The sequence below is a fragment of the Anguilla anguilla genome, chromosome 16 (genome assembly GCF_013347855.1).
Source record: "Anguilla anguilla isolate fAngAng1 chromosome 16, fAngAng1.pri, whole genome shotgun sequence".
Classification (NCBI taxonomy): Eukaryota; Metazoa; Chordata; class Actinopteri; order Anguilliformes; family Anguillidae; genus Anguilla; species Anguilla anguilla.
Genome location: NC_049216.1, coordinates 7,303,779 through 7,318,694, shown reverse-complemented (window position 1 = coordinate 7,318,694; position 14,916 = coordinate 7,303,779). Strand labels below are relative to the sequence as shown.

General features: G+C 42.4%; 1 protein-coding gene across 2 annotated transcripts; it reads right to left on the bottom strand.

The window, feature by feature from the left end:
* Window positions 1-1,558: 1,558 nt before the first annotated feature.
* On the bottom strand, window positions 1,559-14,703 carry fbxo3 (F-box protein 3). Of its 2 annotated transcripts, none has more exons than XM_035396358.1 (11): window positions 14,557-14,703; window positions 13,668-13,757; window positions 11,715-11,878; window positions 9,490-9,604; window positions 8,967-9,171; window positions 8,605-8,650; window positions 8,049-8,133; window positions 7,100-7,222; window positions 6,276-6,391; window positions 5,688-5,878; window positions 1,559-4,419 (listed from the first exon to the last, which is right to left on the bottom strand). In XM_035396358.1, exons 1-11 carry the CDS (start codon window positions 14,646-14,648, stop codon window positions 4,291-4,293), a joined length of 1,356 nt encoding a protein of 451 aa, XP_035252249.1. In that variant the 5' UTR covers window positions 14,649-14,703; the 3' UTR covers window positions 1,559-4,290. The 2 variants fall into 2 exon arrangements, with proteins under 2 accessions (XP_035252249.1, XP_035252248.1); XM_035396357.1 differs by having other exon boundaries at window positions 1,559-4,422; window positions 14,557-14,699.
* Window positions 14,704-14,916: the final 213 nt, after the last annotated feature.

Sequence of the window (14,916 nt, the reverse complement as noted above, 5' to 3'; positions counted from 1 at the left end):
GTTGAACTGCCAATTAGCAGGTGTGCCAAATTAGGGTTATGAAATGAAAACCTACAGGACGGTGAATCTCCAGGAACAGGGACGGGGATCCCTGATGAACAAGGCAGAGAACACATCCGAGTTTGCCGGCTTTGCCTGTGAAATACTACGAATTAAAAAAAAAAAAATCTGTCGAGTTTCAACCTAACCTGTAATTGGTTATTTGATTAGATTTGATTACTCTCTCATTAATCGGACACAGCTGCACCCACACGTGCTATTCTTGACATTTTCTTTCTGTGATGTTCAGATTTTTTTGTTAACCTTTAAACTGCATGCTTCCATCACTCCAGGTTTCTTTTATTCATACTGATCCACCTGAGTACAATGTGCACCATAGTTGATTATTGTTGATTACTGATGGTAGCAGATGTTAGCTAGATGTGTACAGTGCTGTGAAAATGAGCCCCCACCCCACACTAAATGCATGTAATGTAATGACAACAAATAACACAAAAGTTATATTTCCACTGTTGACTCCACCAAAAAAACCTTCAACGTGTGTTATCATTGTAGGGAAAAGGTAAATGCTCCCAACTGGTAAAGCCTCCTTGTTTAGCAGTAACAACCTTGCTTAAACTTAAGCAGTAGGGTTCATCCATTGTAATTTTCCTGTTGAGATCAATGGGAGATTTAGCTTGGGGGAACCCCATCGATGAAATACTCACCAAGCCCACCATTCCGTATTCCATCCTGTACCAGAGTATTCCAGAGCAGAATGCACTGCACAGCTGGAAGTCTGTTGAGATGCATTTGAATGGCCTTATATAAGCACTGCATGCAGGGAAGCCAGAGTTTTTGAAAAAATTCTATAAGACAGGGAAATCCACAACTTCTCCCAGGAAATGTGAGAAGCTGATCACTGAAACATTTAGTTTAAGTCAGTTTTGCTAAAGGAAGTTTAAAATGTCAGATGTGTGTCTGTGTGTGTGTTTCTTTTCTTCTTCTTTGAGTAGAGAATGGAGTTGTCATTTTTTGTGTGATTTGTTACATCCTACAAATATAATAGGACTTCAGTGATGATGAAATATCATTTTCATTCACAATGTGCCAAAAAAACAAAGAATTAGTAGGGGGTAGGAAATTACTTTTTCCACAGCACTGTTAAAAATGTTGGCATGATGACATCACTGATCTGACAACCTGTTCACTACATGGACAAGGAGGGCAGCTCTAGCAATAATGTCAAAGAGTTCGGTCTTGGGGTTTAAGCCATATGTTGGACATCAAAGGAAATGTCTTAATTTACTTTTGTGTGACTGTGACAACCAACAGGGAAATGTGTGAATGCCAGTTTCTTAAAATACAAAAAAAATAAATAAATAAACATCAAAGTTAGGAAAAAAGTCATTAAAATTAACAGTACATTAGCAGCACAGTGTTATTTACCCTGAAATGACAGATCCTCATTATTTGACCTCCCATGTGGGCATGTACAGGAAGTGACATCGATTGAAACAAGTGGACACTGGCAAACTTATGTCTTTGTGTTTCTGACGTCTTTGTGTAAAGGAAAACATTTAAAGATTTAAACATACAGCATTTATTGTTTATCCACCCCCCTTTCCCCAAACATAGAAAAACGAAAACATACATTTATAAAAATGGTGATATTGAACAATACCCCAATGTAAATCAGAGGGACGTTAAAGTAATCATCCAGATTAACCTAAAGATCCATTTCACAGCTTTTACAAAGATAAAATTTAAAAAAGTATTCAAAAGAACTTCAAAGTAGTGTTATCTGCTATTAGCCAAATTGACTTTTAAAGAGAAGCCATATACATGGAAGTGCTCATTAAATCACAAAGGGGGAGGAGTCTGTACCTCGGCTTGGCAAATCAGGAGGAGAAACATCCATAGGTTTGCTAAAACTAAAGTCTCATTTTCGCACTTCAATGTTAATGCAAACGGCCATCTTTATAAAAATGAAAAGGAGAATATGTACTTGTCCGATGGGAGCACTAAGATTTAATCCAGGGACATTGATGCCCACCCCTTGAAACTTGTACACCATATTCACAATTCCCTCTTCCCCTGCCTTCCCAGAAAGTCGGACTATGTGCTAAATACATTAACAATCTGGCTCCCAATTTCAATAGAGCAGCCCTGCTCATGGGAGGGAAGAGGACAGTTGTGGATCACATTCAACAATTCCTGCTATGAATATGAGCCACGCTTTTTTTTTTTGCTGATGATTACTTACTGTGAGGTCATACAGCAATAGATAACTGACTGTGAGGTCAGAGAGCCCAAGAACACCCATTGTGAGATCACAGAGCCGAGGAACTCACCAATCAGTTTCACCATCAGTATCAGCAACGGTCAATACAAGTTAATGGGACAGTGCCCTGGTCAACAGAATGAAATGGGCCATAGAAATACAATGCAATTAAATGTAACCAGTACTCCCAAGTTATTTTGCTTAATTTGAGTAAATAGATTGTTGCTGGTTCTAGCTGAGCCTGCAGTGTTTTGGCACATTTCAGACAGTACAACGGCAAACAATTCTAATTCTAGTCTGTCCACCAGATCCTGGTAGAATTTCACCAACAACTTTTCCAAAAAAACAACCTTGGAGAATTAGTTACATACATAATACTGCAGAAGAAGTTGCAACTGAAAGACAGCAAGAAAAATATGTCATTTTCCATTTCCGAGACGTTCATATCGACAAGGTTCTGCCGTATAAGACGTCTTGGTCGTCTGGCATTAGACAAATTAAAAGTGCAGAAAATCATTACCCCTGCTCCTGTACAGATATCTTAAAAAGGTGTCAAATTATACCAATAGGGTTGATTCAGTGTGAAAACATGGCAGGAAATGAAAATAACTCAGGTAATGCATACTGGGAAAATTTGAATCTGAAATAGTTTTGAGCTTACTGTGCACTTCAAACAAGTCCAACAACATCCAATGTGAACGCGGAGAGCCTCGGCCTACGAACATTTAAATTTGACGCCCACTGCTTCTCCAAATTAAATTTTACTCTACTCCAATGTTTTCTGATCTGCACGCCATCTAAAAACCTCAAAAAATGAAATTAATTCTGTACATCAATCCGAGGGGGGGTCAGGTGGGAAGAGAACAAGAATATAACATCTTTTATACATTTTATTATAGATCTTGTATATACTTGCTTTCATCTGACACATGGACTCCCAGTCTGTCCCGGTCACAAGAGATCACCACCACGCACAGCTCACACAAAAAAAAGGGGAGGGGCAAACCTGGTTGAGCAAAAGGTAAGTCCACCGGCGACTGCAGCAATGCCACAACAGATAGACATAAAAACAGGGGACACCATCCTGTGCCCAAATACTCTTTTATAAAGCTTGTTACACTCCCTGACGGGACAAGATTCTGAGAAAGCCGCATTCAGAAATATTTTTGAAGAGCAACAATCTACAGTCCACGCGTTGTGTGGATCCAATAAACACAGCCAGCAATTCACGACACAATCGCTCAACTCGGGGGGGGGGGGGTTTCACACTTGGACTGGGGGACCACCGTTTAGGCTGGTTTGCATTACCGCCAAACTCTTGATCCATGAAAGTTGCTGAAAACGCATGTTTCAATTCATACATTATTTTTTTTTTCCCCACAAAGCTTCAACTAAAACCATTCAGGCTTGGCCTGTTGCCGTTTGTTCTATTCTTCTGCCGTGAAACTTCATTTTTTCCAAGAATGGTCGAGCTTCATTGGCCGTATTCATCAGCTTTGACCTCTGATTCAGAGGCTGTAATCGCAGCTCGAAGGAAAACCAGCATATACATGTGGGTGGGTCTGAAGACCCTCATTTCAGATCATCGGTTACAATAGAAAACGACTGTTTGTGCTCAAGGTTGAACTCTCGTTCCAAATGAACCTCCCCACCCTTCATTTTTCAAATCCTATTCAGAATTTGGAATTTCCAATCAGAACTAACAAGGGAGCTAACTCAACAGGGCCTGCAACTCAGGAGCCCACAACGGCTCCCTCAGGAAAAAAGGGAGCACTGAAATTAAAAAGCAGAGCTCTTGGGAGGGCAAATGGCTGTTGGGCCAGGGGGACAGAGTGAGGCACAACACCGAATCTGCTGCGGCTTGCAAAGGGGGTAGGCTTCTCACCCGAAAGCAAAGACCCGTCGAGAAAATAAACCATATAAAAACAAACAAACAAAACAAAACAAACCAACCAAGCTGCTAGGTTTAAAATCCCACCCGCTCCCATGTCCCGTTGAGCTGGGAAGCCCGGCGATGGAAAAGTCCGTTAGATGTGGCGCGGGCAGCGGCCGCTCGGGGCGGGGATGTTCAGGCCGTGGTGCTCGCCCTCGTCGTAATCGTCCGTGTCCGAAGAGTTCTCGTTGAAAGGTGCGCCGGTGACGTCGTTCGCTGAGCCCTGCTGAGGAACGGGACAAAGCAAGTCATGTGACTAGGGCTTGGTCTGAGGGGGAGGTCATGTGACTAGGGCTTGGTCTGAGGGGGAGGTCATGTGACTGGGGCTGGTCTGAGGAGGTCATGTTACTGGGGCTGGTCTGAGGGGGAGGTCATGTGACTTGGGCTAGTCTGAGGGGGAGGTCATGTGACTTGGGCTAGTCTGAGGGGGAGGTCACGTGACTGGTCTGAGGAAGTCATGTGACTGGGGCTGGTCTGTTAATATTAAATATTATTCAAAGTTAATATTAATAATATAAAATGTATATTTTAAATTTCGTAATTGTCACAAGTATCAAGTATTATTTTAATATAGGCTTTAGGCTACACTCAAGACTTTAATAAGCTCTTTAAATTACATGAAAACTTGATGAGGTAATGACAACGTCCAATGTTCAGGATTACTGATCACTTTTTCTACTAACTTTTTCTACTGACTACTGTATGGACATTTTGAAAAGCCCAAAAAGTTTTCATTTAGAATTGCCTTGCCAATGACTAACCCCAAAAGACTGCCAAAATACTAATTTAACTTTTAAACAAATTTTAATGCCGGTGATGAATTAAAAATGATCATTTTTTGTTAAAATATTTTTCATTTTAAAGTCAATGGAGTAACTGCCCCATCATCTTTCGTTGCTAAGGAAATTCCATGACTTCTGATGTCATGACAAATTCTTCCATAAGTTGCTACCAATGGACTCCATGGAGGAGGAGGTCTTTTGCTTTCTCTGAGTAAGGTGATACTGAGGGGCATATTGAAATACACCAAATGTTAAGCGTATGTTTTAGAACAGAAACGGGACTGAAATGAACACCCAGTTGCAGAACATTGTCGGTGTGGGGACTGGGCTGCGTTCGTACTGTGACCAGCTATGCAGCGCCAACAACTTGGTACAGCCGTCATTTTCTGCCACCACAACATGCCCAAGAAAGCCCTATTTTATGACCCCTGGTCTGAGAGCATTCACAGGAACCGTGCTGCACAGATCAAGCTGTGACTGTGGTGCATCACGGTCTATAATAATATCACAGCTATAATAATATTACCATCTGTATCGATATGATTTCATATAAACCGGCGATATGTGCACAAGTGAAGGGCTCATACAATGGCAAGACACCCAAGTCTAACTGATCTTTTGGAGGCTTCTCAAGCTCAAGAATAGGTCATGGGGACCCACACCCCAACCCAACCCCCCCACCCCAACCCAACCTCCCCAGGGTACTTACAGCCCGCACGGCCGACTCGCGGAAGGGGGGGCAGACCATGTGGAATCGGGGAATGGAGACGCTGAACACCTCCTCCTTGTTCTTGAGGCGGTGGAAGGTGTAGTGGCCCTCCATCTGCTCGGAGGTGGTGGAGAAGGTGGTGCAGCTGGCGTACTCGTGCACCTTCCCAGGCGACATCACCGGAAACTCTCCTAGCGAGAGAAACCACAGCAACGGCTCAGCTTCTGATTGGGCAGCCATGGGTGGTTAGCTTTAGCATGGAATTATTTGTTAGCCATAGTTGGCTAACTCTGCTTATGAACTGCCATCGTAGGTTAGCTTTGTCATGGACCTGCTGATTAGCTTTGTTATGAGGCTTCTGAGTGGTTAGTTTTGTTATGGGGCTCCTAATTGGTTAGCTTTGTTATGGAGCTGCTATGTGGTTAGCTTTGTTATGGGGCTGCTATCTGGTTAGCTTTGCTATGGGGTTCCTAATTGGTTAGCTTTGTTATGGAGCAGCTGAGTGGTTAGCCTTGTTATGAAGCTACTGGTTGGCTAGCTCTGCTATGGGCCTTATCTTGATCAAAGAGGATCTGAATTGTCCCTCACCTACGACGCCAGGGCCCCGTACTTCCTCCACATTTCCATTGGCGTTGGTGATCTTCCAATATCTGCTGTCCAGCTGGCAGGCATTCTCTGGCAGAGCGTCCTTTGACATCTCGATCCTACATACGGCACAGTCAGAGGGCAGAGGTCACAGGCCAGGCATAAACACAAATTATAAAACGAGTTGTTTCAGACCTGAATGCTGATTGGCTGAGACAGCGTTATACAGTGATTGTAAATCTGATACAGTAATTATTAATCAACCTGTTTGAAAACAGTATCACTCCGTGCACAAACCGTACAAATAATATTAAACAATTGATTACATTGTGTCATCAATTGTTTCTATATGTTGTAACCGTTTTATAAAAGCAATACAGCACTAGAGACCGCGCTGTATCGTGAAAACAGTTACAGCTACAGGAGGTTGCTAGCGCTCTGCTTTGCATCGTGCCTAACAACACCCCTGTAACCATGACTGTGCCTCGACATCGAGTCCACAACATTTATCCTACTTCCAATGAACTTCACCAAGGACTATATCCGGAATCATGGTTTAAGAAATCAGAAGAATTTTTACCAGGGACGCAACTTTGATCCTTGTTTATACTGTCAGTATGTTTTGGCGTATTAATATGGATTTAGTTTACATGATATATCGATGTTTATTAGCCAATCAGCATTGGCCGTTCATCCAGCCTTGACTATATAAAAAATAAGAACAAAGTATTTTACCCAGGTCTTATCTAAATCGCATTTACACAGGAAGTACAATCGTGGCGTGTCAGGTTTGGAAACCCCGCTGACGGAGAGAGAGAGCGCTGTACCTGATCCGATATGTGAAGAAGAAGTGCGGAGGATGGACGGAGCTCAGCTCAGGTAAGAACGAGGTAGACACGGACACTTTGATGTCTCCGGTGGTGGCTACGCACTCCTTGTCGTGGACATACCTTGAGGAGGGAAATGGCAGTGAGAAAACCGACGTTTCATGCACAACATGGTTCCCAACTCTGTTCTTGGAGATCTACCGTCCTGTAGGCTTCCATTTCAACCCTAATTTGGCACACCTGATTCTGCCAATTTACAGCTCAATGAGATCTCTAACGGCTGAATTAGGTGTGCTTTGCTAGGGTTCGCGTGAAAAGGTACAGGCCGGTAGATCTCCAGGAACAGGGTTGGGAACCCCTGATGTACAGGACAGAGAACACATCCGAGTTTTCCTACATTTGAGGTATTTACCTCTCTCATTTTAGGCATTTATCTCTCATCCAGAGAATACTCAAGAGCTTCTATACATTAACCATTTACAAAGGTGGATATTTCACTCAAGAGATTCAAGTTAAGCTCAAACGGACAATCGCAGCTCCCAATCCAGGTACAGAACCTGTGATGTCCAAGTTTCCCACGACTGCTCTATGGCTGCTACGCTAAATGCTAACCAATTTGAGCTACTCTCAGAACAGGACAGCACAAATCTTAAAATGTAAAACGTGGAGTGGCACAAAACGGGCTGTTACATCAAATATCCAAACTGTCCATCGAAGGCACAAGGGTGGCATTTGCACAATTGTGTGGGTAGATAATATGTCAAATATTTATAAACTTCAACACACAGTCAGAAAAAAACTCCAGAAACTATCAGACCACACACTCCCCACACAATGGAAATTCTGCACAACATACTATCGCACAGCACATTCACATTGTATTTGCATATCTATTAGCATGGCTAACGAGCTAAGAGCTCAAAGGGCTAAGCGCTCACGGATACCATACCTGAAGATCTGGTCCCGGATTATGGGATACTCGCCTGTCACCACATTGTGCACGTATGAGGTAAACCACTCTGTGAAGTTAGAGCCTGAAACAAAGAGTGGGCACAGACAACAGGGGGTTAACAACCGGCTCCAATGCAGAACCTCTGAAACACATAGCATTGCTAAAACTAGCCGTTTTCATAACGACTGAAAGGACGCTGTAAAGAAATGCCTTTTAATGATAGGGAAAAGCAGGGAAAGTTTTTTCTCTATGTTTCTGAAACCTCAGACACAACATTCAAGATCTGAACTGTAGCATCTGCTAAATATTTGTTATACCCCGGTGACTTTATTGTTTGGGCCTGGATTCTTTACATTTCCTTTTTTTAATGTGACACATTAGAAATCAGACAAAATAATTTTTAACAAGATTTTTTTGGCTGGAGTTCTCCCATTAATTGTAAAAAGACACACATGGTCGGATGTCCACTGTGTTCCTTAAATTCGTAGTGTTAATATCGCATAATCTTGCGATATTCAGCAGCAGAAAGTAAAAATCAAACATACAAACCAACCTGTAATGAACATGTCAATTGCAGAGGGATCTTGTGCCATTTGATCCTATCATTTGGAGGAACAAAAGAAAAAAGAAATACATTTTAGGAGAGCTCTGAAGATTAGCTAGCCGAAGAACACAAAACAAAACGCTATGACTTGTCAGGTCCCACTGACACGGCTCTCTCTCTGGGCAATGGTCAAAGAAACTGCTGCATTCACGGTGCTGTTGCCCTGTAACTGTGGGGCAGGTTGGGGCAGGGTGGGGGGAGGTTAAGCAGGTCGGGGGAGGTCAGGGTGGGGGTTGGTTGGGCAGGGCGTGGGGAGTTCAGGCAGGGTGGGGCAGGGCGTGGGGAGGTCAGGCAGGGTGGGGCTCTCTCACTGGGCAGTGGTAGAAGATCTCGCTGCAGGCACGCCCCTCCAGGCTCTCCAGGGCCATGTACTGGCTGAGGCCCGTGTGGAAGCAGAAGGTGAGGGGCAGGCACTGCTTCATGCCCTTCCGGTGCTGGAAGCCTCCTGCCGCCGTCTCGATGTCCAGCAGGTCCTCGGAGCGGTAGTGATTGGACAGGGCCATGCTGCCCATCAACCTGCAGGAAGAGAGGCGCCCCGTACAATCAGTGATTGGACAGAACTGTGTCAGAGGTGCTCCCACAAAAAACATTCATATGATACCTCCAAACAACCTGTTTGATTATTGGTTCTTTCCTGGCACGAGATTTAGGCTATAGTTACAACACAACAACAGCCAGTTAAAAAAATAAGGCAAGAGCAACTATTCTAGTAGACGTATTTTTACTTCACTTCCTAAGTTTGAAACAACCCATAATTGCTGAAGGGCTCATAAATCTGAGGTTCTCCCGCCCTTTTAAAAAAAAAAATTTTAAGACGAGTTGGGATAGTCATACCCCGGCACCACCAGCTTCTGGCCGTTGTGTATCCGGAAAGAGCAGCGGTAGTCGCTGGGCAGCCCGCAGCCAATCTGGGCCTCGATGGCATTCAGATCCTCCTCCTTCGCTCCCTCTGTTCCAAAAGGAAAACGAATACATAAAAACACAATAATACATAAGTATACATACTATGGAGAGCATCAAGGCACTTCATATCCCTTGACCACTATATGGCCATGCAGAGCGATCAATGACTGCCATAAGATGGCTGCACATACTGTTACAGATCCACCGCCATTTTTAAAGGGGCAGTTCACCCAAAAATGAAATTAAAGTATGTTTCCACCTACCCAGAGTACTATCTATCCATCCAGATAGTTTCACTAAGATTTGATGAGTTCTCTTCATTTTTCAAGCTTTCTAGACGCTGTTCGCTGCGACACAATGACCCTAAAGACTATAGTTGTGTGGTGCTCAATGCACCGAAAATGCACATTTAAAAAGACTCTAATCCAAATACAATGCTATGGTTACTCAAGAACAACCATAGAGCTTAATTCGTGCACCTTTCATTGAGAACTACTTGTTCTACCGAAGTGCGCCATACCAGAGAAAAGTCTTGTGAAGCCGGACTCGTATCAAACTTGAGCGGTAACGTTCACGTAACATCGGCAGAATGTGACAGTTTTCTGTAGTTTCAATACGGCAACTTAGTTCAGTTAAAGCACATAACAGCTTCGAAATTTGTGGCTGAAACAACGACGGACGCAATTTATGTCGCAGCACAAAGCACCTGTTATTTTCTCAACCATAGAGCAACACATAATTTTGCGATTGCATCGCCCAGGGTTACGGGAGGTTCCAGTCAGCTGACGGCACATGTTTCATTGCTCTCTATCGACCCCCCACTGGCCAGAAAGGATGCATGCCAAAGCAGCGAACGATACACCCTCCTCTGACTGAACGCACTGCGGGCCTGCCTGCGGGCTGTGGTGGGGTGGGCGGCAGTGTGGATTAATGGGTAAGGAGTTGGTCTCGTAACCTAAACAGGTCTGATTCCCCAGTATGACACTGCCACTGTACACTCGAGCAAGGTACTTAACCTGTATTGCTTCAGTACACATCCAGCTGTATAATTTACAATGTAAATTCCATGTAAAAGTTGTGTAATTCGCTCTGGATAAGAGCGTCTGCTAAATGCCTGTAATGGAGAGCAAGCATGCTGGTGACACTTCATGTTCCAGAGGAGAACTGCGGATGTCTTCACTCTCACGAATCGGTAGTGAGGTACTGTGCATGAACGAAGCTATAAATAGTAACTGGAGATGCTCAGCCCCACGTTGGATGCAAAAATTAAACAAAAAAAATCTCATGACGTACAGTTTTTTTCAGGCTATGTTACATAGGTATTGGTTCAATTCGAATCCAGCCATGACCATTTTTGAGGGCATAGATTTGGGGTGAGTAGTCGCTATCCAGTTAATAAGTGTGTTCATCTGCTCCTGTTGGTGAGCTTCAACTTTTGACTACGGTTCCTCTTTGCTGATGCAGTTTGTTTGTGCTTGGCATATGTTGTCATAATATCAAAATTTTTTACACTGTTCCCCTTGGAATATTAAATAATTTTACAGTTTTTAGGAGCAATGCACATGCAATTCTGCACTATTTGTTGTCATTGGAACTCTGTTAGTTACCTCATGGTGCTTTGGAAAAAAGTGCTGGTTGTTAGAGCTAGCCTATTTTATAGCAGACACATACAGATAATTGGCATTCAACTTAATATGACTAATCTACTCAGGGAGAAGTCTTAGGATCTTGATACATGAAGCAATTTCCACGCAACTTTCGTTGCGTGCAACTAAATTGCTTGAGGAGCACTTAGTATACAACCACTATCAACTCACCTGCAATTTAGTTGCAACCAGTTCTGAGTAGCTCTACCTCATGGAACCGATTTAATGCAGAAGCCAATCAGAGTAAAGATACAGGTCACACGCACTCTTAAGCGCCAACATTCTAATCTGTAACATTAATTTAGCTAATATGGCGTTTCAGGGTTTCGTCCTCATTTTCAAAAAGATCCAAAATTGCAAATACACAAAAGCTTTGCATTTCCTTGCTGAAAGAACATGCAAGCTCCATACAGAAAGGCCCAGGCCGGGATTCAAACCCAGGACCTTCTTGCTGTAAGGTGACCCACTGTATCACAAGCCTTAGTTCACGGAGATCAACATGGTACCGACCTTTCAAAGAGGCGATCATCCTGGGGCACTTCTGCTCAAGGTATCTCTTCAGGTCGTCCCAGGCCTTCTTCAGTGTACTGTAGTGGTCGATGTAACGGCCCATGTCGCCGTAGTATTCCCGGAACAGATCTTTCCACGTCTGCCCCCTCTCGGATTTGTCCGACCTGATCAAAGAAAAGGCGCCTCGTCACCACAAGCGTCATCGTGAGGATCCAAGTGGCTTCCTGACCTCAGGGAGGGATTACAATGGGGATAAGAAAGCTGAGACTTCATCTTACACGCAGAAAACAAAATACATACAGCAAAAAAGAGAAAATCTTTAAATCCACAAAAACACAGAAGATTTAACTTTTTCTAAAATGTATTCCTATACATATTTCAGTTCATCCTGTTGAGAAAGTGTCTGCATCCTGAGCCTCTAAATTAAGCTTCTTAATGAGATCCAACAAAGGCAACTCTTGTAAAGTAACTCATTACTAATCACCAAAATTATATCTTATGTTTGAATGAAACATGGAAGAAATTTGCTGAATATATTGCCTTAAATGAATCTACCCCTCCTGGTTACAGTAATACTCAGGTTTCCCATCTGACAGGTTGTGGTGGAGATGTTGCCGCTATATGTAATTCTAAAGTCTTGAAATCTGGCTTCAAATTTAATTAATTAGATGTGCTTGTTCTTAATGCTGCACATACTCACAATAACGTTCAACCATTTATCCTTGAAATAGTGTCTACATAGAAACCTCTGAATGTGGGTTTTCTCAACTTTGCTTATGACTTACCTAACCTGGTTGTTAATACAGACAAGGTTATAATAGTAGGGGATTTCAATATTCTCATGGATAATGAAATTGACCAACTCAGATCAGCCTTGTTATCTACTATTGAATCTACTGGCTTTGATCAACATACATGTCAGTTAACACACTACCACAGCCACGCCCTATATGTTGACAAAACTTATGACATTTAAATAGGAAATATAGCAGTCATGCCTCATAATCCTGTAGGCATGACTGTGAATTCATGTGAATTAGTTTCAAATTATCACAGATCTGGCTTATGACACCAGATCATTCAAAATACTACTTCAGTCACACTTTGTCCTTCAATACTGTCATTCTGTTTTTATTGATGAGCTCACAGACCCATTTGTGTACTTTTTGGCCAGCTTGGTTCAAGTTTAAATGGTGAAGTAAGGGCTCAATTCATCAATTGGTGGACAAGAGAGATGATGGACTAGGTAAAACATTGGGTACCATCACAAGCTTAATAGGTAAACACCCTGGTATAAAGATCATACTTGTGGTCTTAAATAAGCTGAATGCCAACTTGAACATAAATGATGTTCTACTAAATAGCAAGTATTCCTCCATGCCTGTAAAGAAAGACTTTTAAATTGTTTTTAAGTTCTCCATGATTCCATGTTTACCATGTTTATTTGTTTCTAACTTAATAGAGGAAAACAGAAACGATCCCAGTTACCGGTTCAATGGTAAGGTATGTTTTGCAGCAAATGAACACTGGTACATAATCTATAACCAATCCCAACCGAAATATAAAAAATACTGAAACTCACGACAAGGTTTTTTGCATTAAGTGTCACTATTTGATAAACTAGCTTTTAGTTTTAACTAACAACTGACATGTTCATTTTCAAATGTCATGGTGAATCAGTGTTATGAACCCACTGTTTATTTGCAAGTTACATCAGGTATGTCGTAACACAGTCATGTTTGATTTCCGATGAGGAAATGCTAAAAAATGTGTTGCTTTCAAAGAAATAGCATATTGTGTAACTTGAATACATAACCATAACACAAGCACTCAGAGTACCGGCCCCAGCTAACACTAGCGCTGCATACATTAACCACACACCAAAGGGTATAATTACCACAAATGTCTAAAGCATAAAACACTTCACATTTTAATGATTAAGAAACTACGTACTCAGATAAAAGCCAGTACTTCTGGCAGAGTCCCTTCCAGAGTGGGTTGTGATTGCACAGCTCATGAAGTCGACGGCTCACGTAACTGCAGCTGAAAAAGTAGGCTTAGTTAACAAAACCATTTGCACCGATTTAACCACTTCGAATAAACAATTGCTTGGTGGCAAGAGTATTCACTGGCCACGGCAAATGATCAATAATCAAACGGACTGACACGTAAAACAGAAATAAACTTGCACGAGATGGTTGACGCAATCTCATTAACAAGCCCTCTACAGTATTGCCAGTAATATTGTAAATATTAAAGCATTTTAAAAAGTAATAAGAAAGACAAGGAAAGCAAGATAATGCAACATTAAAGCTAGTTAGCAACCCAGAAATGACTTGTGTCTAGGCGTAAGCTCTGTTACAACAGTGAAACCACCGTTGTAACCCCTGACATTCAGCAACATAACCAGCTGATGATATAGCTAGCCTATATCATACACTTGTCTTTACACGTCTGTTTACCAACTGGCAAAACAACCGCTAATCGACCAATTTACCGTACAATTAGCTTGGCAGCTAACTATAAGCAGCTAATTCGATTGGAAGAATTAACACTATGAACTATTTCTGTTTAAATTATTTACTGATTCAGTTAACTAAGTAAAAGGGGAACGCAAGTCGTTAAGAAATATGTCTCGAACAACTTGAAATACTCCAAACCGTGCCGCAGCAGCAAACAACTTAACTACCAGGTAGGAAGCTAGCATCACGAAACAATAATGGAAGCTGGGAAGCTAATGCTACTTCTTTGGTGTTTTCTTCCGTTATTTAGCTAGCTTGCAAACTATTTGCGCGGCGTGAGAGTACGTGTCACCATCAAAACTAATCGTAGTTAAAGTTACCTGACAAAATCTCTAAAATCGAGGAAAGACAAAATCAACAGCAAAGGATCTGAAGGTAATAACTCCAAGTTAAGCTCCATGGACGCCGCCATCTTGGAACCTGTCGGTTAGAGTAGGATCCCTCCTCCTCCCGAAGTGACAAGCGGGCGGGGCCCCATGCTGCTTTGTTATCAAATAGCCCGCACATGGGGTGAAACAGCAGATAGGGAACTAAGCAACCCGTGTAGGCATGAGGTGACCCACAGTCGTCATCACGCAGACTGGCAAAGTTTTGTTGATTAAACGGGAGGGGAGGTTCTTTTTAAAGCAGGACAAATAGACAAAAATAGCCTGTTCGGAGTTTTCTATATTCAGATAGAA